The 20,752-nt window shown below is 41.0% G+C and overlaps 2 protein-coding genes across 4 annotated transcripts in view; both read left to right on the top strand.

Annotated features, from left to right (window-relative positions):
- LOC307015359 (uncharacterized protein) overlaps positions 1-11,997 on the top strand; it is a 39,654-nt gene extending 27,657 nt beyond the window's left edge. The window contains exon 3 of the mRNA XM_079643897.1: positions 11,404-11,997. Within this exon, the coding sequence (XP_079500023.1) occupies positions 11,404-11,680 (277 nt within the window). The 3' untranslated portion in view covers positions 11,681-11,997. The remainder of the gene's footprint in view (positions 1-11,403) is intronic.
- A 2,132-nt stretch (positions 11,998-14,129) lies between these two features.
- Positions 14,130-20,752, top strand: part of LOC307015358 (ras-related protein Rab-26-like) — a 50,984-nt gene continuing 44,361 nt past the window's right edge. Inside the window, exons 1-3 of one of the 3 annotated variants that reach the window (XM_079643896.1) lie at positions 14,145-14,643; positions 14,782-14,952; positions 16,804-16,914. In XM_079643896.1, coding sequence (XP_079500022.1) covers positions 14,881-14,952; positions 16,804-16,914 — 183 coding nt within the window. In that variant the 5' untranslated portion in view covers positions 14,145-14,643; positions 14,782-14,880. Of the gene's footprint in view, positions 14,953-16,803; positions 16,915-20,752 lie in introns of all 3 variants that reach the window. The other 2 variants (XM_079643895.1, XM_079643894.1) reach the window with 2 other exon arrangements.

Genomic DNA, 20,752 nt, shown 5'->3' with positions numbered 1-20,752 from the left:
AGACCTCCTGTTGCAGAGACAGCATGTCTGAACGTGAGGAGAGAAGTGTGAATAGCTGAACCATCACATTCCTTCTCATCCTCTAATGCATTGTAATTCATAATGAAAATATATGATTTATCTGCATTTATATTGGAACGAAACCATCTGTACACATCGTCTTTACTGTATCTCCTTTTCACTATGTCAAAAATGGTGGCACATTTAGTTGAGTAACTCCTATGACCCCAAACTGCAAGTGGCTATTAACACTGTGACCCAGACCTCTCTCCCTGTCAGCCTGCCCTTTCCTTGCTGTGCTTTACTGGGTGTTAGCAGTGGTATGTTTGGTTGTAAGCTGAGTCTTGAGTCTGAGCAGAGCTTGGAAAGGAGGAGTTTGGAAACCACAGCACCACCGGCGCCAACTCCAATGAGACATGAGTTATAGCTCCGACTTCCCCGAAATCAAATAAATAATCTCTCCCTTATTTATTTACTTAAGCTCTCATCATGATTTGTGGCCTGTCAATTATTCTATCGGGGTTAAAGGATTTGCCTGCTCTCTTGTCACACGTTACCCTGACACGTACCCAAATGTCACTGCTGATTTTCAGACACACACCTGTCACCTGTTTTTTTATTTTAGATTCCAGTCTGCATAATTCATCATGAAGTGATTGCAGCAGGGCTTAAATAATTTTAAATCTGAATATGTATGCAGGCGCAGGGTTCTCCATTCCTGCTCACCAGCACAGACAGAAGCAAAAACATTTAGCCAGGCTGTAAACACACATACTCAAAATAAGTCCTTGGTAGCGACGGTGTTAAAGCTATCAGAGCCTCTTGGCCATGTGTTGAGTGCAATAATGGTAACGGCTATGACAGGCTCAGCCCATACTCTCAATTAGGCTTCCCGAGTGCTAGGTGTGGAAAGGTGCCTGGCAAAGCGCCTGACCGCAGCACTCAAAGAGTACTTTGTCTGCGCACCTCACACCCACCGTACCTGCTCATGTTGTGGAAACAGCCCAGCATTGTCACACAGTTGATTTAATAACATTGGATCCCCTAAATGAGACTTCTAGTGTTTCAGGGTTCGCGATGGTTGTAATGGAAACATATACACTCCATCCCCCCCGCCCCTCCCTTTAGCTTTACAGGCATCCTTCCAGAGTCAGTGTGAGTGGGGGGGGAAACCTGGGGTAAACGGATACTTCCCCACCGTGAGCCCAGTAGTCTGGGTTTAGCAAGAGTAACCCCACGTCCATCACAAGCTCGTATCTAACCTCAAGCCTGGCTGTTGCTGCAGCTTACAGACTTGTTAAATGATGATTGCGAAAACAGGAAAACTTGGAAAGGAAATTAAAGGTAGAGCCAATGTTGCTGTGGCTTTGTAAGTTGGTTTTTGGATCTGTGGGAAGCCTTTAGTCTCCTGAAGCTCAGGCGATACGTGTTTACAGGAGTGGCATTAAATAACTACCTCAATAACAAATGGACCTTTTTGACTTATATGGATGCAGGGAAGCTCAAGTTTTACAGTATGTCAACCGGTGTTAGGAAATGCAGACAGTTGATTACATTGTTGCAAAGGGGTTGGCAGTATCGGCAGGAGGGTGGATATTGTTGACATTCACCAGAATCCTTCTTTATCTTCTTATTTATACACACATGCATTTTCAAGAATTTGGACTACCTATGTTGAAGATGTATTATCATTTTTAATTTACACATGACATCTATCGCACGTCTGTCCATCCTGGGAGAGGGATACCTCCCTGAGGTTTCTTCAATTGCTCCCCCATTAACTGTGGGGTTTCTTTGGAAGTGTGTCCTTCTCCGATGTGAGGGTCCAAGGACAGAGGGTGTCATATTCATATTATAAACTGTAACGTCCCCTGAGACAAATGTAAAATGTGTGATGTTGGGCTATATAAATGTACTTTGATTGATTGATTGATTGATTGATTGATTGATATTGGAAGTCTTGTAGGTAATAGCAGAGCCTGCACTACAAACTGATGGACATTGATGAAGCTTTTATGGCCATGAAAGCATGAAAGGAAGGTAGAAATGGCAGCTATATTCTCCTCAGCAACAGAACATCTCAATGAAGTACTTCCTATGTTATGTGTCTTAGCTTACTTTGTATTCCAACAACTTTAAAGGTAAAAATACATGAAGACACAGTTGGCGGACTGTAAAAACTGAATCCAGACCTCCAATCTGCTCACACCACCACCATTTGTTTCTGCCGCATTCAATCCAATCATGGTGGATAATATGTAGGAGGAGACTGCTTTGCATAACTCTGTTCAGTCTCTGGACATGTGACAGAACACATGACACATAATCTGTTACAAGTTCAAATAAAGTAGCAACATTATGAGCAGCTGATAACCCATATTTTTATTCCATACTGCCATTTTCCTGTACATACTTTGTATTGTCTTTCTTGGAATGATTTCCATCTTGGAGGAGTATTTATAGCTTTGGTCTGTTGTCACAGCAGTGCTGTATAAGGCAGACTCTTTGGTGTAAATATAATGAGCATTTTTAGTACCATATACATAATGTATATGCTTCCATAGTTGCCCATGAGGTATCTCCTTTATTGTAATAGTCCAGATTAATGACATTCAATGATGGTCCACTTGTTGTATTTGTATACATTATTAGGTTTTTCATTTTCTTCATCAGTTCACATCACGGTTTCTCTGTAAAGGTCAAAGGTGTTTCTTCAAATTTTTAGTAATGTCAGCACAAAACCCAAACATATTACATTCACTGTGAAATAAAACAAAAAAGAAGCCGGAAATGTCCATATTTAAGAGGAGTATTTTTATTTGCGAATAATTTATTATCAAAAAAGTATAGGATTATTTCTCTGTCGCCCAACAAATCGATAAGTCGAATAATCACTGCAGCTGTAACATAATTGTAGTATAGGGTCCTCTTTATACTGTAAGATAGCTCTCTTGGGGCGGGCGTAGAGTAACAGGCAGTAAGGGTAACACCCTGGTGGTGCATGATTTGTTTACCCACCAGTGTGTTGACGCATAGATACAGGGGGAGTTGGTAGAGGTGTGTGTGCGTCTATATGTGGGGTGCATTGGCTTTCCTGGCTCCTTAAAGTGCACCCATTGTGGTTAGTCACTGGGTGTGACAGAGTGTGTGTGTGTGTGTGTGTGTGTGTGTGTGTGTGTGTGTGTGTGTGTGTGTGTGTGTGTGTGTGTGTGTGTGTGTGTGTGTGTGTGTGTGTGTGTGTGTGTGTGTGTGTGTGTGTGTGTGTGTGTGTGTGTGTGTGTGTGTGTGTGTGTGTGTGTGTCCAAATCCAAGTCCAAGTCCAAACATCTCTCGCCTCTGTTCCAAAATGATTTCAACAGGTTTGTGAGGTTAAATCTTGTGGCCTAGGACATGGAGGTTTACCTCCATAATCACGCTCTGTAGGTTATTCTTGCACTTTATGAGTCTGAACTTGTGACCTTGGAAGCATTGTGGAACAATTTATGATTTATTTTTTCTCCCATCTTGTACATGATAAACATCTGCAAACCTCCCCAGAGCTGACTGCGCTGACAACTCACAGCGAAGAAAGAAAAAAGAAATGAAACATCAGAATTCTCCCCTTCTCCCCTACCTCCCTCAACCCTTCCCTGTCCTCTTATCCCTCTCTTCTTCTGCACTCCCATGTGTTTCTGCTGTCCTTAGAGGTGGAGGGGGGAGACAATGAGGGAGGGGGACAGATCCTGCTGCACATCTGAGGTTTATTTGGCCTTCCCCTGGGGAGCGCGGTGAAGCTCTGCATCTCAAGGAAATTGCCAGCGCTCTCTGGTCGGCTTGGCACACTCTCAGACACACAAACACACACATGTATATACACACACACACACACACACACACACACACACACTCTGCTCAGCTGGCTTAGGTCCCCTTCTCCCTGTCACAGTGGCAAAGTTTGTCCACTTATATAGCCCTCAGTGCCACAATCCTTTGGAGCTTTGGTGTTTTCGTCTAGTGAACATAATTTCAATGTATAGTCCCTTTGTCTCAACATCAACAATGCACTCCCACACTGGAAACCCCCTGAGCATCCTACGGCATATTTAAATGATAATTTTGTTACCGAGCGGGCCTTAACTTGTTAAGAAGAAATGCCCTCGAGGAGTCAACGCATTAAAAAACTCTGTCAACTTTCAAAACTTCAAGTTTCATAAACAAGGTGACCATTTAATAAAGCAAGTCACATGATAAGATCGAAAGCCCTATCAAATATACTATAATACCACACTCACACATTGCAGAATTACTGATTAGTCATGTTTAAATGAGCAGGATGATTAGTTAAGATACCATTTTTTCCCCCTTTTAGTCAGTTAGACCAGTTAAATTGTTGCCAGTCTTTGTACCCCCAGACTCGTTTTTCTACTTCAGATTCAGGATTCCCAGCTGGTAAAGGAAGAACGCAGAATGATGCCACCTCAGCCCTCAGGCTTGACTCCCCCCTGCTCCTGAACCCATCCCCCTCTCCCTGCATTTCTTCCCCACCTGGCTGCCATTGAGGTTAACATCAGGGGGGGGGGGTTGAACATAGAGGCAGATCACAGACAGGTGGCTCTTCTTGTGACCCGGATGTACTTATCCTCTGATCCCCAGCGACCCTCATAGGAAGTGAATTGCGGGCCAACTGACCTCCCCTGGTGGCCCTTCCTGTCCCCATGTTGCCTCGCAGGAAGGAAGGATGCGGTCTGTTGTCCTCAGGCGCCGCTCACTCGCACTCCTCTCCTCAGACTACAAAAAACAGATTATTGATTCCAGGCTCGTCTCTCCTTGTGCTCACTTTTCTTTAGTCCCTTACATTTCCCATCTTCCCCTCAGCACCCACTTTATCCTATACTGACATAATTCCTTTCTTCTTTTGTCATTTTCCCTGTGCCCCTGTGAGATGTGAGTAAACACTGCGGACATTAGCAAACCACAATTTCGACAATTACACTCAAGGGGACAACACTTTCGATTTACGACTTCATTTGATTAATATCTAACACTCACTTGTTTATTTGTGTTATTGTTATTTTATTGGCCATTTGTTTAAATTAAATATGGCAGTTATTTTATGTGGTGGAGAATCACAAAGTCAGGCTTCTGGGTTTAGTCTGCTCTCAAATGATGTGCATACATATTGTGAATTACAGGACTCCATTTGGTGGTAGTTAGGAAGAGAGAGAAGGGGACTTCCAGGCAGACAGAGACAGAGACCTCGCTAACAACATCAAACACTGTTTTTTTATGTACTTCTGGCTGTAGTTTAAGAGACGGAACTCAAACCATGAAATGGTGAGAAGTTCACGGAGAACATCTGCACACTGCTCAGCGACACAGATAGCAGCAATGTACACCAGAGGTAAAACTTGACCTCCCTCAGTACTTATTCATGATTTCTGTCTTTGTAACTTTAGCATACAACATCACAAACTTGGTCAGGCACCTATAATGACTTTATTGTCCACATGTTGGTCTTTCTCTCTGTAGTGTAAAAGTCTCACTCAGCTGTATGTGCTAAACATAATGCACCTTTGTTAATATGACTCAAATTATTCTTCATATTCCTGCTTTTTTAGAACCATGCTACTGAAGTTTGAAATCTAAATCAGTTAAGTATATATATTGAACTGAATTGGGAGGGACGAAACCCTCTTTTTAATGATCACACAGCACACAGCACACAGCACACACAGTGCAATTTGGCCTCTGCTTTTAACCCATCTTCGTACTCGGAGTCTAGAGCAGTGGGCAGCTATTGTACAGCGCCCGGGGAGCAAAGGGGGTGTCCGGTGCCTTGCTCAAGGGCACAACGGCAGGGCAGGAGGTGAACTGGGACCTCTCCAAGTAGCAGTCCACACTCCATATTTAGGTCTGTTCGGGGACTTGAACCGGCGACCCTACGGCTCACAGTCCAAGTCCCTGACTGAGCCACTGACGGATAGATATATATGTATATATATATATATAAAATGATGAACCTTAAATTAAGTTTATTCATGATATGGGTACTCCTTTTAGTTTTATGTTTTAATTGTTAGATGAAGTGAAATATCCCCCTGCCCCCCACCCTCCATGTTATGTCCTGTCCTACTTGTGATGTGTGTGAGCCATGTCCTTGTCCGTATGTTTTTGTCTTTTGAAAATGTTTAGTAAAATATAAATGTTAAAAAAAAAGATCAAGTGAAATAATGTAATTGTTATATGACAGCTTATATTAAGTTAAACTAGGCTTAACTTAATATATTTGTATGTTTTAATTCAATTAAAGATATTAGGATTAAAATGTCAGTTGTCTGAGTGACCCTCTATTTAAGAATGACTTATTTAAGATTCATCTTTAAAAGTTTGTAATTGAAAGCTTAAAACTGCAGCTTCTAGAAAGCAGTTCTATACTAGTCCTGGCAATTCATCAACATTTAACATAATGACAATTATGTGATCTGTAAATCAGTGGAACAATGTGTTTCAAATCATTTGAAACTTTAACTTGCGTACATTTTACAAATTAAATCAATAACAGTGTATTTAAAGGTTTTCTTTATCGTCTGCTTTGTTGTCTTTATCACTAAAATCAAACTGTTTCCTCTTATTAAAAGTGAATCCTATCCATTGTTTATTAAATGGCAATATAACACATTCTATGAGGACAGCAGGGAGAAAGTGTGAAGTGAGATGTTGTGATCCCACAGGTGTTTTTCTGTCCTCTATGATGTGAGTCTGCAACTGCATTGCCACCTAGTGGGAAAGGAGGTTTACTATCCTCAGACTCGTGTGGATGAAATGAGTTTAGTCTATATTCTACTTCTGTAAAAGGAAGTAGCTTAATGTGCTGCATATCTGAGGTTAATGAATAAATAAGTACAGGGTGTCTGCCACTATCAACTCTTGTTCTTTTTCTATTTCAGGTCAAACTGTTAATCCGTCACTGAAGTCGTCCAGTTTAACTAATCTATTTTTTCCACCTAAAAACATTAAGCCATTGAGTTCACATCTGGTGCTTATGTGGGAGATAGACATTGATATGTCATGCTTTAAGGGAGCATCCCTGCAGTCGCAACGCAAAGCAAAGCATCAAGATCGCTAGTAAAATATATCCCTTATCAGCAGAGGCCTGAAACACTTTTAAAAAACTGTGTTTCAGTTAGAAACAAAAGTGGAGAGGGAAATGGAAGGACTGGAAGGAGGGAGGGAAATAAGAGGAACATGTTGTAAAAGCAAGGGAACGTTTGTTTGGCCACGTTTGACTAATTGGTCTCAGTGGTGCAGCTAATGGTTTTAGGTTTATGTCCAATCTCCACTGAAAAATAAGTAGGAACCAATGAAGAGCTAGCTGCCGTGTTTTATGCACTTTCATCATTTTGCAAGGCGGAAAAAAAATGGAGGAAAATGTAAAGGGCAGAAAATCAAAAAATGTAGTCTGAAATCACCTAATTTAGAGCCACACGTAGCACATCCTGTTTCTCCTTCATGTTTTAAACAGATGTTAGGTAAATTGAATTTGGGAGTGTTTCAGCCATTACAAGCTATTTTCAGTTTTCTCACCCCAAACATCGAGTTTATATTGGAAGATCATGAAAAAGCTTTTATCCACTTTGGTATCTTCCGTGTCTGTCCCTGTCTTTCAACATTATAAGGTTATAAGTGGTTCTTCTCCTGACCCTCACCAGTCTATTTTGTGCGTCTTTCATCGACTGGAGCTGAGGCATGTGGCAACAAAGCTCTGCTGTGGTCAGATGGCATCTGTCCCTTCGATAATCCCGGCGTTATCGCTACACATCAAAGCGTTAAGGGCTTGCATAATTGAGTTAACGAGTGTGTTTGGGACGTAACCTGATCCTTTATTCCCTGTGAGGGCTGCGGTCATAGTGTGTGACCACAGAAAGAGGCAAGGAGAAAGCGGGACGGGGTGAGAAGGCCCTAAAGCCCTGCAACAACTGTGCGCCTGGCAAGCTGCACAGTGCCTTGGGCCAGAACCAAGATAATGAAAAAACAACAGTGGGGTAATGCTGGTGTGGAGCTGGGAGCTAGCACCATGCCCACTGCACAACTGCCCCGGTCCACACTGGCACTGGCCGCACAGCCAGTTGTCACGGCCTTAATCCCGCCTGCTGAATGACCTCATCATTGCTGCCTGCCTCCATGCAGCTGCTGCCATGGCTCGTTACAGCAGCAGCACCGGAGTGACCTCACCTACACACACACACACACACACACACACACACACACACACACACACACACACACACACACACACACACACACACACAATCACATGCAAAGTAGGCAGACACACTGTTGCATTGGCTGAAAAACATGCAAAAACTGAAAAGATAAATTAGACATTGTCCAAAAAGCGGCATCTCAACTTTAGTTTTAGTTTCCTCTCATCCGATTTTTGCCACCACAACGAGTCAAAGGTATTTTATTGTGTCTCTCAAAGTATTTAAAATTAAATTAAAACTTTATCAGTCCCACTTACCCTGAAAATATAAAGGATTTATTTAGTTTGGAAACACTTTAGAAAGAAAAATTGCTCTAGCGATCAGTGTGCACGGAGGTCTGTGGATTGTCTGACTAAAGAGTAACCAAGGCTTTGTTTCTGGGAAACACATTTCCATGGAATTCTTTATTGCTTCCATGATCAAATAACATTGACCTCCATTGTATTAGGTTGCAAAGATGTTGCAGAAGTATCTGAATACCAAAAGCAGTGAATTATATATTATGCTAATTCTATACAATTCCAATCATTCATTCTGAGGAGGTGAGGATTCCGCTCATCTTGACTTACAAAGCCAACGAACTGTCCTAACACAGGAAGAACTGTGCTCGATGCAGCTGAAAGGTATGTGCTGTGAAGGTTGTGGTGCTGCATGGGCATTTATGAGCGTCTGATTATTTTTTAGACATCTGAAATTCACATCATGTCTGCAACATAGCAGCATAAAACCAGAGACACATTACATGCTAAAATGTATGTTTTTTTCATAATTTCATAGATGGTGTCATTTAAAAATGTTGTGTTGGTCGTAATCTGTCATTTATAAGAATTGTCTAATGTTGACAGTCACTGCGTACTGTGTTTTTTGTGATTTGTTTGCATTAACCCTTGAAGTGCTTACACAGTACAACAAAACATGGCTCTATCATGTAAACACAAGGCTAATGTACACACTACATAGATTGGACGACAGCTCCATAGTGCTCTATGTAAACCAGTTTGATCTCAAACAAGATCAAACTGGTCTATACATACAAACTATATGAACGAGCACAAACACAGATGTACATAGTGTTCATCAACATACATCCACACACAGACACACTTGTGCGTGATGAAAATAAAGAGACACTTGCTCTGTTGGCACCTCCTCCAATCACACACGCCGCCTCCACTCCTTCATCCCAGCTGTCACAACTGCAAAAACTCTACAAATACACACGCACACTCTCGCATATTCACACTCACCCACACACACCACTTTTCCTGCTCACACCTTTTCCCGCTCACCATGGCTCTCTCCAGTTGGTGCTTATGTGCCCACTCTCTGCCACAGCTTGTATGTAATGTGTGTGTGTGTGTTTATGTGTGTACGCGTGTGTCATCGCCTTTTATCGACATGGTTCTAGCTGAGCTCAGACATGTAGTGCCTCACCTCTGGTCCTGCTGCATGCGAAAAAAAATGAACAGTGAGTCATGTTTTATTAAGGCCTCCTCTAAACTGTGAAGAATTACAGCCACCTAAAACTCAATCTGTTCTGCGTCTGAGAGCAGGGAGAGCATTGAAATGGCAGTGGGTAATTTGGTCACGCCTAGTTGAGAATCTCTGCCTTTTCTCTGCTTTATGCCTCTTTATTTTTTGCTCCAACTCGTTCCAACTTAATGTTGGGCTGTTGAATGTCATGACCAGTGTGTCAAATCTCTCCTGTGCTTACTCTGCATCTTTTGGTGTGTCAGTGTACGCCAAATGCTTCCTGTTTGACAGCTACACCATGTGTGAGGTCATAAATCTGATCACCACAGACACAGAATACTCTGACACTCACGCTTGCAGGAAGCACCCTGGATTAGCGAAGATTTATGGTTATGCCTTGGATAAGACACCCATCACTTGCGAATGCACCCAGTATGCTTTTTTTCCCTTTGAATGACAAACTGCCATTTTTGCAAGTGGAAACAAAAGTGCTGTGCGCCCTAAATCAATCCGTAGAGATGCAGAACAGATTCAAATTAAGTTTAACTTAAAGGGCCTATATCCAAATAAATAAGGAGACTGAAATAAGGAGCAGATATTGGGAGAAATTGGGCCCCTGGTAGTGATTATCACACTGTTTTCCATCCTGGTACCCTGGCTCAGACTCTTATGTCTGGATATTTTAAAGGGTCCAAGGAGGGTTGGGCACGTATTATTTTCAACACTTCAGATTAAAACCTGCTACGACTCTCTGAGGCCTTACTAATACAGACCCCCTGCTGGGTTACAGTGAAATTAAAAATGAAAATAAAAACCTGTGACTGTGAAAACACTGTTAAAGCTGAGGTGGAAACTGCATGTGAACACTGAGATGCTGTGATGACGTCTCTGGAAAGGTAATAATTAACAGCGTCACCTTTTTTACAACATAGAGGAAAGAGAATTTTTGAAAATTGTATGATGACGGATTGAAAGTCAGGGACTGGCTTCAATGGTTTAGCACATAGAAATATGGCAAGATTGGGTGATATTACCATGCCAAGTTAATTTCGAGCCATCAAACCAGATTTATTTTTGCAATGGCTCATTTCTCTCTGTTTTCCTCTTGTACCTGTATTACATGTAGCTAAGGTATCAAGAGGTATCAACTGTTGCAGAACGAGGACAACATTTAAATCAATGCATTGACGTCTCTAAGGATGGAAGTTTGGAAGCACAGACATGTTCAAAAATCATTATATTAAATACAAATTCAAACCTATGTTTAAAGTGAAATATGGAATAATTGTATATTTTTTGTAAGTTTGCAAATGCTAACCCCTAAAATATATAAGCTATGCTTGAAGGGGTCATATTGTTTAAATAAAGGTTGCAAATCCCACTTTACTGCATCAAAATGAATTCAGTGGTTAGGGTAATTATCGGTCCAATTGTGTTTTTTGTAACTTTTTTTTGCATATAATATATGTGAATAAAATATGTGATGAGAATCAGGATTATGAAATTAAAGTGGAAGATATGGATACAACAAATACCTTAAATAACAAAAGCAAAGTATTTTGTATATTGTAACTACACTCTTACCATTTCTTACCAGCACACTCTAAACAAGCAGCATGCATGCCACCCATTTTCCTCTCCATCTCACACACTAACACACACACATACTCTGTTTCTCTCATTTAAGATGCCTCGGGAAGTGCCAGGCAGTACCAGTCCACTGGTTCCTCTCTCGCCAAGGCCTGACAAACAGGGCGCCGGCTGGCAGGATGCCCCCGGCCCCTCCTCACGGCGCTCGGTCGCAGGCAGCTGAGAGAAAGAGCGGCCGGCCAACACACCAACAGTTGCTGAGACTTTGGTTGAGCGACTGGCCGGGCTGCTGCACGCCACCCAGCCCAAATTCATGGCACCTGACCCTGGGTAAACTGACAAATGCCTGGCCTTTGGGAGCACCCGCAGATTGATGTGACCCTGAGGGTGTTATGACCCCACTGAATTAGTCACACACTTCTAGCCATGTTCCCACTCACAATGTTTTTTCTAAGCACCTGAGGAAAAACATTGCACCCAGGAATGAGTGCTTTAATTTACTCCTGATTAACATATTCAATATGTCAACAATGATTAGATTTGCATTGCATGACACTGGAAATGTTTTATTTATTTTTGGCTTGTGTTGTTGTGTCCCTGGGCAAGACACTTCACCCCAAATTGCTCCTGTGGGGATTGCCCACAGTATTGAGTATGTAAGTCGCTTTGGATAAAAGCGTCTAACAAGTGACATGTAATGTAATGTTATTTGATCACTGCCTTGTGAGCCTTTGCGAAATCAAAAGTACATTTCCTTAATTAGCTCAACTGCTAAACTTGCTCAACTGCCCCTGTAGTTAATATTCATAGGCTGTAATATTTGCGAGCGCTGCTGCCGTATGCTTGTTGGCACCGACACAGACAAGCATATGGTACACAAGTACAGATTATAGCCTCGCAATGTACAGTAAACGCATCAGCCATATTTAACTCATTTTGACAAGGCTGTTAATTTCTCTCTGAAACCAGGGATGGATTCCAACGGCTTTCTCTATCCAAGTCCACTCTTCCCTCCAAAATGCCCAGCTGTTGCCACAGTAGACAGCTGCTTTAGGGGTAGAACGAATCTCAGCTGTTGAGGGGAGTTGTACAAGGGGGGGGTTGGTGGATTTGGGGGTTGATATTCCCTGAAACCAATGACACTTCACTCCATACATGCCCTGAGTTGGGTGGAGTGTGGAAAAACGCTGACAGATAGCAGATTTAGGGACAGAAACCAGAGGCTACAGCTGTCTATGTGTTTACAACCAGAACTGCTAGGAAACACTGCAATTGACATCTGGGGTCTTATAAGTGATGTCCCCAAAATGTCTGTAGAACTGCAAATCACAATGTTTGGCAGCTGGAGAATGAACGAGATATAACGTTTATCAAAGGTTTACTACCATAAATGTTTACCACATAAGGATCAGTTGCCAAATCCTATAAGAGCATCTACTGAATCTGGAAAGCCTGGTCCTTGATCAGAAAGGCAAATATACTATAGGCAAGGCAAGGCAAGGCAAGTTTATTTATATAGCACCTTTCAACACAAGGCAATTCAAAGTGCTTTACAAAAAATGAAAGACATTAAGAAAATGGCATTTCAAATCAGTCATTAAAAAGAAAAGATAATAAAATAAAAAAATACATGGATAAAAGTTACAGTGCAGTTTAAGATGTGAATAGTTCAATTAAAAGCAGCGGCAAAAAGAAAAGTCTTTAGTCTGGATACACAAATATCTCTTCCATAACAAACTAGATCACAGAGCAAGGAGGAAATCAGCCTTGTGTTACTATCCACAGAGGATCAGGATCCAACAGAATAAGCGGCAGTCGCCCTTTGTTGCAATTATAAAAAATATGTGTACCATGGTAAAGATTGGCATACTCCATGTCCTACTTTTGTATTACGTTTTTATTACGATTTATAATGGGTGATGGACTTGGTAAGAGTGTCTGAGAGGCTGGTGACTGCTCTGCTCTGATCAATCTGTTGGTGGAGGCTGGAGGAAGTTGCCTAAACAGAGGCCTACAACTAATTATAAAGACAGAGTGTATACTCAATCAAAAATAGTCCAATATGCATCTAATAGACATAATTACAGGCGTGTTTTGATTTAGCCCTTTTAATTTTTATAATATCAGTATTTTGTAGTTCAGGGGACAACCGAAACTAACTTGAACTTTCTCTCTGCCGTACTGCCTTGTTTTATCTGTTTTCTATCTCATATTCTTAAGTCTCCCTCTTGTGGTGCATGACTGAAATCACATCCCAAGCATCTTCGAAAGGTGGCAGCAGGTTGTTTCTCTCTCTACAGTACGTAAATAATGTTCATACTATTTAAACAAAGCCTTTAATCAATTAGAGGAAGGATAACTATGAGGTCACTCTGAATATAACATATGCACCTTATTGTGAAGAGAATACACTGGCTTGATTTGTATACAACTGATTCTTGCAAGACAATATCAATGAAAATAATGTAAAATATGTCATGAGGAAGAAAATAGTTCTGACCCAAACAAGTCATGCTGATACCTTGCTAACAGATCATATGTGTTGAAAGTTTCTACAATAGCCCCATAATATTTATTTTTGAGGACTATAGTGAGTGGGTGAAAGAGGTGGGAGAAGTACTCATATTGTACTTGAGTTAAAGTAGAAGTATAGGAGTGTAGGAATACTCTGTTACAAGTAAAAGTCCTGCATTCAAAAAGCTACTCAAGTGAAAGTACAAAAGTATTGGCATCAAAATATACCATACCATACGTAAAGTACCATACGTAAAAATACTTATTATGCAGATTGCCCCATTTCAGAATAATACACAATATGTTTTTCTTATAATTATTGATGCATTAATGTGTTTATCAAAGCTGGTAAAGGTACAGCTAGTTTTAATCACTTTGTATACTGCAGGGGAGCTGTTTAATTTACTAAGTGGTAAAAGTAAAACTAAAGGTACAAAATAAATGTAGTGGAGTAAAAGTACAAAGTAGCACAACATGGAAATACTCAAGTAAAGTACAAGTATCTCAAAATGTTACTCAAGTACAGTACTTGAATCAATGTGATCTCTGGTGGTTGAAGAGTTGTGGCTTTTCTGAACAGGCGCATTGGAGCCTTAATCAGTGCAAAGTGCAGAACCCCTGTGTCCTGATAGTTGTGCGCACAAGGTGGAGTTTTCTGCTCCATCACCATCTACAAGGCGCAGTACCGAAGCTGTTGTCCTGAAAAGAGGAGGCTGTCAGCAACAGGAAGCAGCTGAACAACGGAAGCGTTTTTGCATTTCGGAATAATTTTACTGGTGCTCTGAGTAGAGGAGGTGTCTAGGAACATGCTGTCAACGCGCAGGTGAAACCCGTCTGCTAATTGCACTCTACAAGTTCTTCGCTGCTACTACTTTCAAGTCCTCGTGAGGATTTGTTTAGTTTTCTTTGGTTAAGGTTCACAGAGATAGTTTTAAAATCTTGATAAATGTCTCGCAAGAAGTCCGCCAAAGGTAAAGCCGTGACAAGCAGCCCGTCTGCGGGCAGCCCCGCCGGGAAAGGGGCCGGGAAGACCGCGAGGAGCAGCCCGGGAATTGTTCAGATGAACGGCGTGGTCCATCCCAGCAGACCGTCCATCAGCAACAGCAGCGAGTTCTACGACATCGCTTTCAAGGTAGGATGCCTGCTGTTCAGTAAATGCACAAACAAATACAACTCACAAAAGTGGGCTCTAATTTCTATCATTAATGAACGAAACAACTTGATACCAAGAACAGGCCATAGAAGTCGTTATTACAAATCATGTGGACACTTTTAGGCTTTTGTTTCCCTTTTTTAGGGCGATAATATATGTAGTGAAGAAAGTGGCAATTACTAAGTGGGTTTGTGGTCTACTTTATTCATTGCCAGTGTCATTTTCTTGTTAAGCTTTCATTGTCTCTCGTTTTACAACCTTCATTCATTAAACTGCAGCGTGCTCCTGACACCAGCTGTGTCAATAGTCGATCGATAACTTGGAAAGGTGCATATATCCGTGCACAAGCCTACAAACAAATCAACTGGTTGAATGCATGTTTGTTTCTGTCAGCAGCACCCTCTGGGATTGCGTTTACAGTGAGCGAGTTGTGTGCTTTACCTAACCATATTGTGAGTAGACAACTGTCACCTCACCTCGTTGTAACACAAGCACAGATTCACACACAGATGCTCAGTGTACTCTCGGCATCGCTTCAAGGGACCTGTGCCACCTACTCTGTGTTTTGAAGCAGCTGTTTGATGTTAGTGCATGATGCCTTTGTGTTGCTCTTTTTCACAGAACAATTGGATTGATTGTTCAATCCAAGCCACTCGGAACTGTATATATTCACATTTAATTAGCCATATTTGTTTGGTGTGGGGACTACCAAGTCTCCATTTAACACTATTGCAGCTAGAAAATAACAATTGAAGGAAAAGCAGCTTTCTCCAGTGTTTACCAGGGCTGAAACAAGATGTACTGCTACACACAAACTATAACTTGATTTAGTTCTGTGATCTGTAGCATGTCGAAATCCAATTATTGTACACTTCAAATCATTATATCTAAATATAACGTTTAGTTTGATGCTTCAAGGCTAAATCAAAAGAGTTGTAGCGGGTAGTCTACCTATTACAATTGGAGATTTGCAGAGATTACTGGGCATCTTACTGATTTAAAATTGCCATTTAAAAAGGATTTATTCTGCTTTGGTCAGGGAGAAGATCGCATTTTAGTTAGACAACCTTAGGGCAAGGAAAAATCAGGTGCCTGAACACTACTGCAAACATGTAGCCAATGTAGAGCTGTTTCATGCAGAAGGCTTTGAAGTAAGAAGAAAAAGCGATGGAGATTAATCCAGGAAAAGTTTAAATATGGAGAATCGGGATGCATCTTCAAACATGTTATCCACATTTAGTATCTGGCCCAGTTACATCCTGTCATTCATTTTCCTTGTCTTTCATCTCCTCTATCCTTCCTCTGTGCACCCAGGAGGCGCTTTTTGATTTCCAGGGTCTAGGACATCACAGTCCCTCAGCTAACCTGATAACCGTAATCACATCAAACCGTTAACTTCATCACAGCTCAGAATAAAAAGAGAAGGAATGAGGCTCAAGTCGTTTTTTTATGTGCGCACACACGCTGAGATACTTATGATGGCTGTATACATTAACACACTGACAGAAAGGACATCCACTGGTAGCCAATATAAGCAGTCACACATGCATTCACATACACCCTCTTCACTGGATAGGCACCAGAATACCAGGACTAATTTAGCTGAATGATTCAAATGTCCTGTTTTTTCTGAGGACAAACAACCAGACACTGATATCAAATTAAACATAAGCAACGTCTCCCTGCTGTTAAGGCTCCTACATGGTGTTTCGGCTGATTTACCTCGTAGTTCTATCCCTCACACTCCCTAGTTTTACTTTTGCTGTGCTTCTTAGTTTAGCCCTCCAGTGAAACCTGTCTTGAGTTGTTCCCTCTTGTATTCCTGTCCAGGTGATGCTGGTTGGAGACTCCGGTGTGGGGAAAACATGTCTTCTAGTTCGTTTTAAGGATGGCGCTTTCCTGGCTGGCAGCTTCATCTCCACTGTGGGCATTGACTTTAGGGTGAGTTTCCATCAATGCAACTCAAAACAACCAGCAGAAACCTGCAAATCACCCACATGCATGCGAGGTTGCGAACACACTGTCAGGTTTACTACCTTTGGTAAAACGAGGCCATTTATACTGATGGGCTTTTTTTTCAGATTCAGTGTTTTTATATGTCCCAGAGCTATGAGTCTTTCTTGTGTTAGAAGTCTCACAAGATAGGATATTGATTTCTTAAATTAGTTTGACACGCTTTCGTTTTTTAGTCTCCCTGGTTGATAACTGTGTCTCTCGTGTGCCAGTTTAGTAGTCCCACGTGGGCAGCCAGGAAAAAAACTTGTCCATCTTCTCTAATGATCACACTCGGGTGTCCAACACTCAGACGACCACTCAGAGCAACACTCTGACTCGGGGTAGAGGAAAAAAAGAGACAGTTTCTTCCCTGCTGCTCTACAGTGACCTCATGCACAGGGTCACGTCAGCCACAGTAACAGCTCTGGTTGTTTGCTCAACTACTGCTTTAGTGACTATTGCTTTTTTTGTGGCAATTTTGATGTAGAACTCATAGCCAAACGGATTCTATAACGGATTATTATTTAAGTTAAATGCACTTAACATGAATGGGGAATTTACAATGTACTGTCTTACAAGATATCATTTTATATATCAAAGTCAACTTTATTGTCAATCTTTCAGTTCGAAAGATCGAAATACCGTTTCCAACAATCCCGACTATAAAAATACAAATATGTATATCATATACAGCGGGGCAAAAAAGTATTTAGTCAGCCACCAATTGTGCAAGTTCTCCCACTTAAAAAGATGAGAGGCCTTTAATTTTCATCCTAGGTACACTTCAACTATGAGACAAAATGAGAAAAAAAATCCAGAAAATCACATTGTAGGATTTTTAATGAATTAATTAGTAAATTCCTCTGTAAAATAAGTATTTGGTCACCTACAAACAAAAAAAGATTTCTGGCTCTCACAGACCTGTAACTTCTTCTTTAAGAGCCTCCTCTATCTTCCACTTGTTAACTGTATTAATGGCACCTGTTTGAACTCGTTATCAGTATAAAAGACATCTGTCCACAACCTCAAACAGTCACACTCCAAACTCCACTATGGCCAAGACCAAAGAGCTGTCAAAGGACACCAGAAACAAATTTGTAGACCTGCACCAGGCGGGGAAGACTGAATCTGCAATAGATAAGCAGCTTGGTGTGAAGAAATCAACTGTGAGAGCAATTATTAGAAAATGGAAGACATACAAGACCACTGATAATCTCCCTCGATCTGGGGCTCCACGCAAGATCTCACCCCGTGGGGTCAAAATGATCACAAGAACGGTGAGCAAAAATCCAAGAAACAAACGGGGGGACCTAGTCAATGACCTGCAGAGAGCTGGGACCAAAGTAACAAAGGCTACCATCAGTAACACACTACGCCACCAGGGACTCAAATCCTGCAGTGCCAGACGTGTCCCCCTGCTTAAGCCAGTACATGTCCAGGCCTGTCTGAAGTTTGCTAGAGAGCATTTAGATGATCCAGAAGAGGATTGGGAGAATGTCATATGGTCAGATGAAACCAAAATATAACTTTTTGGTAAAAACTCAACTAGATGTGTTTGGAGGAGAAAGAATGCTGAGTTGCATCCAAAGAACACCATACCTACTGTGAAACATGGGGGTGGAAACATCATGCTTTGGGGCTGTTTTTCTGCAAAGGGACCAGGACGACTGATCCGTGTAAAGGAAAGAATGAATGGGGCCATGTATCGTGAGATTTTGAGTGACAACCTCCTTCCATCAGCAAGGGCATTGAAGATGAAACGTGGCTGGGTCTTTCAGCATGACAATGATCCCAAACACACCGCCCAGGCAACGAAGGAGTGGCTTCGTAAGAAGCATTTCAAGGTCCTGGAGTGGCCTAGCCAGTCTCCAGATCTCAACTCCATAGAAAATCTTTGGAGGGAGTTGAAAGTCCGTGTTGCCCAGCGACAGCCCCAAAACATCACTGCTCTAGAGGAGATCTGCATGGAGGAATGGGCCAAAAATACCAGCTACAGTGGGAAAACCTTGTGAAGACTTACAGAAAACCTTTGACCTCTGTCATTGCCAACAAAGGGTATATAACAAAGTATTGAGATGAACTTTTGTTATCAACCAAATACTTATTTTCCACCATAATTTGCAAATAAATTCTTTAAAAATCAGACAATGTGATTTTCTGGATTCTTTTCATTATTTTCTTCTCATTCTGTCTCTCATAGTTGAGGTATATCTAGGATGAAAATTACAGGCCTCATCTTTTTAAGTGGGAGAACTTGCACAATTGGTGGCTGACTAAATACTTTTTTGCCCCACTGTGTGTGTGTGTGTATGTATATATATATATATATATATATATATATATATATATATATATATATATATATATATATATATATATATATATATATATATATATATATATATATATATATATATATATATATATATATACATACACACACACACACACACACACACACACACACACACACACACACACACACACACACACACACACACAGTATATATATATATACACAAACATTTATACATGTGCACACATTGAGATAAAAAAAAAAACACAACGAGTAATATACAAAATAACAGTCACTTCAATATCTTTGGGAATGTACATTTTAGTGCAAGACTGTCCATAGCAGCGTAATGAGCATAATTTCAGTCAAAGACACCCTTTGAAATTCCTCCTTTTTATAAAATGTATTGTGCTTGTGTAACAGAAATACAGTTCCCCTTTCCCCTTCCTATCTCGGCATTTTTGAGCATGTTACTGCTTGATCCCTCATCACCTTTAATTGAAGCCCATCAAATTGTGACTGTTTCCTCCATCCATCAACTTCACCTGTAATGAAAAGATGAACTTATTTTGAAAGGCTTTTTAAAGTTTCAAGGTATCACATACAAAAAAGGTGTAAGTGCAATATTTGATCTTTTATACTTGTGGGAAATACTCACATAGTCTGCCACTGTGTATGTGTTAAAGTAACCAGCCATTGTAAAGCCCTGTGAGTGGGTTAGAGAAGTTTGTGGGTGGATGAGCAGTCGATTTATGTGCTTATGTAACGTCTCTTACAGTATAACACTGTCTGCGGTCCCGATGTACATTTGGGCCTATCTAAGCAAAAACAGAGACCTTCATCAGCTATATTTGCCTGTTGCATTTATTTCTAATGGAAGAATAAGTACAAAACTCATAAAGCTTGGTGCTTACTCTGCTTTTTCGGTCGAATTGACTCATTATTTAATTGTAGTGCCGCACAGAGCCGTGTAACATGAATAATGTCATTATCATCCCATTCTCTTCTGCATGGTTTCTTGTTGAATGGTTCAGTTTTAAGGTACACTTGAAATAGTCCCGCTCGAATCACAAATATCCTTCCTGAGTCAAACTGTGGAGTTAGTTTCATATTTGTATTTAACATACTGTAGAGTATATTCCCAATGCTTACTAGTGCAGACTCAACCAAAGAATAGTTTGACAGAAGACTTTGAGTAGGAAAACAGTTATTGTTTTGTTTGTTCTCCCATGGAGGATTCACAGGGAGACAGGGAATGTTTGTTATTTTTAGCTTAAGACCGTTTTGATCCCTTTTAGTTGGTGGGCAGACAATTGGCTTCGTATGGGGATTTGATTCGGTTCCCACTTCAAAGCTGCTGGGAGATGCTGGTTGTCTTCCCCCTTTGTTTATTGTGGTCTCATCTTGTTTTAAGCCTCAGCATGTTCTCAGGATTACAGAGCTGCACTGTTGCCTTGTTGGGCTTAAAGTACATGGAGTCAGAATATA

The sequence above is a fragment of the Notothenia rossii genome (genome assembly GCF_949606895.1).
Source record: "Notothenia rossii genome assembly, chromosome: 8".
Lineage (NCBI taxonomy): Eukaryota > Metazoa > Chordata > Actinopteri > Perciformes > Nototheniidae > Notothenia > Notothenia rossii.
This window is presented reverse-complemented; position numbering and strand designations above follow the sequence as displayed.